The sequence below is a fragment of the Gavialis gangeticus genome, unplaced genomic scaffold (assembly GCF_001723915.1).
Source record: "Gavialis gangeticus isolate Ggan-Ray unplaced genomic scaffold, GavGan_comp1, whole genome shotgun sequence".
NCBI lineage: Eukaryota > Metazoa > Chordata > Crocodylia > Gavialidae > Gavialis > Gavialis gangeticus.
In genome coordinates, this window is record NW_017729015.1 from 1,379,410 (window position 1) to 1,382,720 (window position 3,311).

Below are 3,311 nucleotides of genomic sequence, written 5' to 3' on the forward strand. Positions count from 1 at the left end.
TCAGCACTACTGCACAGTAGCACCAGTTACTATGCATTGATTTACTACTTGGTCATACAAGGACTAAACTTAATGTGCAGTAACTATGCACATTAATGAACATGTGGATGTGCCCACTGAAGCCTGCTCTGAGCTTTTGCCGGAGTTCCTGTGGCTCAGACACACAAGCAGGCTGTTGTACCCAGTGTCTTAACAGCTGAATGTGAGGCAGGAACATAGAAGCCCAGGAGAAAAAACAATGAGAAAGCATTTACTAGTTGGGATATGATGCTTAATTATTGAGAAATGTGTGGGACACAGCAGCCCTTTCCATGAACATGACTCTGCAGCCAGTATCTGTCAAGGGCTGCGACTGCTTACCTAAGACCATTGCTTGTCCGCTTGATCAGCAGTAGAGAAAAAGCAGCACCAGCCAGCTGCGTCTGTGCGAGGGCCACAGAAAACCAAACACACAAAACCAGCCCGCAAAGAATGTAGTTATTCTTTTATTTATAAACCAATCAACATAAAATAAGTGCAGAGGAAAGCACGGGCTGAACCTGCACTTGGGACCTGCTTACAAGAGAGACCTGTCTGCAATGGGACAGAGAAAAAAAAGGAAATGTAAAAACCAGGGCAGAGCCTTCTGGACCGAGACGGATGCTGGCAGCAACCCTCAGAGGCAGCTGGGACAGCCCCCGCCCATTTCATTGCACTATGTTCAGGAATGGTGCAGCTGGGATGTTGGCAGAGGTCTTGTTCTTATCAACAAAAAGTTTTTGTGACATATACATTTTTTCAGGTTTCCCTTGGGAGAGAAACCTGGGGCATAAGGTCCTCCTTGACACTTTCCCCTTTGGAGCCTTTTGTACAACTGCTACAGCTGTATAGAGACTCTGGGTTTTTGGGGGGTGAGGGAGTGATAATGGGATGCACATGTAAGACTTCCTCTTAAAAAGAATGGGAAAAAGAGAGCAAAAGACAAGAAAAGAAAGAAGTGCTTGCAAAAGATATTTCCTGTGTCCCATCCCTTTTACAGTTCAGGAGATGCACATGCCTTCCCTGATGCTGGGAAAGACTTCCCCTCAGGAAAAGGGGAAGGGAGGGAGGGAGGGAGAGAGAGAGAGAGAGAGAGAGTGCAAGCGTGTCCATCCATCCTCTATACTGTTTCACCTGAACAGCAAGGACAGGCGCAGCTCTTCCTTCTGCTTGTCACAGGCCAGGACATGAGATACTCCAGGGGATTTTGCAGCCCTGTTTTCCATGGAAGGGATCTAACAGCTGTGACTGGGAGCATGCGCCCACTAACTACAAGGGAAGCAGGTTCCAGGAGCCCACTGATAGGAAGGCCCCAGCAATGGGGGAAGGTTTGTGGATTCTGCTTAAATTCTTCTCCATTTCATTTTGCTACAGAGGCAGTAAATCAGACGAGGGACAGAGGGTCACTGCTCAAGTGCTACTAAAAATAAATATATTAAACAGTTTAGGAGACACACCTGCCTTCCCTGATGCTGGAAAAGACTTCCCCTCAGGAAAAGGGAGCCTGTTTAACAGGCTCTGATGTGCCTCTCAGCAGCACCTGCTCTATGCTGCCAAGCTGTGACAGAATGAAACAGCCAGGTAAGGCCCAGGGCATCTAACGGTACCACTCAGAGATGGACCTTTACACTTGTGGGGAAAATACTCAAGGATTGCAATTTCAACAAAAAATGCAAAACATTTCATTATGGTTTTTTTCAAACAGATGACTCCTTAAAAAAAAGGGAGAGAAGAATCCAACAGAAAGGCCAAAGCCTGTGCCAGGTGGAGCCTCTGCTCAACTGAACGTGAGTTAAGAGGTATCTGCCCTGGGGGCAGGGTGGTGGTGGTACATCTCATAGCTCTTCTCTTACCGCTTACTTTGTGTTGTAAAACCTCAGTCGTTCAGTATACTGACAAAGAGGATCTACCCACCAGCTCTCTCAGCTGTGCTTCTGCCTTCATCAAGAATAAATACAAAGGCATTTCTCCACCTCAGTGACACAAGCACTGGAAAGTCCACCAGGTAATCTCCATGGGGAGGTGGGCACAGCCAAGAGAAGAGGTTTTCCTGTCCAGACAGCAGGACTAGCAGACTGCACACCTATGCCACGTGCTGTGGCCCTACATCCCTTCATGGAAGGCTGAGCAGAGTGTGGACACTTCAAAGCTAGCCATAGTGTTGCTAAGAGTGGATACTGAATCCCAAAAGCCGTCTCTCTCAGAGCCTGGCCTGTCCAGAATGGCACAGTAGAGTGCAGTGTCCAACATGGTAGGTTGTGTTATGAAACTGTCCATCTGTCACAAGATGAGGCAACAAGGAAACAGAGACGGCCCAAGACAGACAGGCCCAAGGTGCAGGGGGGCACAATAGGGGAGGAAATGTGACAGAAAGCAATATAGTCCTGCAGGGGAGTATCAGGGAAAAGATGCAGCACGGAGCAGCTTGGCTGCTGAAGAGCTCTGCCAGAGATCCCGTCCAAACAGAGAGCATCTTCTCAGCCCCAGGCATGTAGAGGAACTGGGGACTCCACAAAGAAGCATCCGCTGAGGAACAAAAAAAGAGCTCTTCTGTTTACTTTGAGACATCCATGAGTCAAATTCTATTTAATCTGCAAGCAGCCAACAGGTTCTGTTTCCCTTCAAATGCCCATTGTGCTCCTGGCTGTGGAAGCAAGGTCAGGTGGGTGGCCAGTTAGATCCCTGCAGTTGTCTGAAGGCTTTTTGAAGAGGCGTTTGCCTGTGACATACATAGGGGGTGTGCATGCGTACCTGTCTGTAGGTGAAAGTATGAATGTGTACGGACAGGAGCACAGTATTCCCAAGAGTTGTCCTGATAAAAGTCCTCTCAGAATTTGCCTTGCTTTAGTTTGTCGATGTGGTAGGTGAGCTTCAGTGCTGGCCCCAGCTTCAGCCCCATGTATTTCATCATCATGTCACTCCGCAACAAGAGCAAAGCTTTCCCGTCGATCTCCTGGAAGCAGGAGAATGTCAGCATTAGAGTGAGGCCTGCTCTGCTCTTCATACCCATGATATTCCTAGTACGGAAACTCCTCCCCATGTCTCTCCAACTCATCCACCATCCTAATGGGAAATGGCAGTTGTTGGGAACCTCTTCTATCCCTCTCCCCATTAGTTTCTCATGTCATTTTCATTTTCAACACTTACCTGGAGTATTTGGAAGAAGCTCATAAACCAGACTCAATGCACTATACGGCACTTTCATAGATTTCATAGACATTAGGGCTGGAAGGGACCTCGGAAGATCATCGAGTCCAGCTACCCGCCCAAAGGGCAGGAAGTCAGCTGGGGTC

At 48.1% G+C, this 3,311-nt stretch overlaps 1 protein-coding gene across 4 annotated transcripts in view; it reads right to left on the bottom strand.

Moving 5' to 3' along the window:
- Positions 1 to 469: 469 nt before the first annotated feature.
- Positions 470 to 3,311, bottom strand: part of SCMH1 (sex comb on midleg homolog 1 (Drosophila)) — a 148,030-nt gene continuing 145,188 nt past the window's right edge. For all 4 annotated transcript variants that reach the window (XM_019512124.1, XM_019512123.1, XM_019512121.1 and 1 more), the window contains one exon: positions 470 to 2,971. In XM_019512124.1, the coding sequence (XP_019367669.1) occupies positions 2,846 to 2,971 (126 nt within the window). In that variant the 3' untranslated portion in view covers positions 470 to 2,845. The remainder of the gene's footprint in view (positions 2,972 to 3,311) is intronic.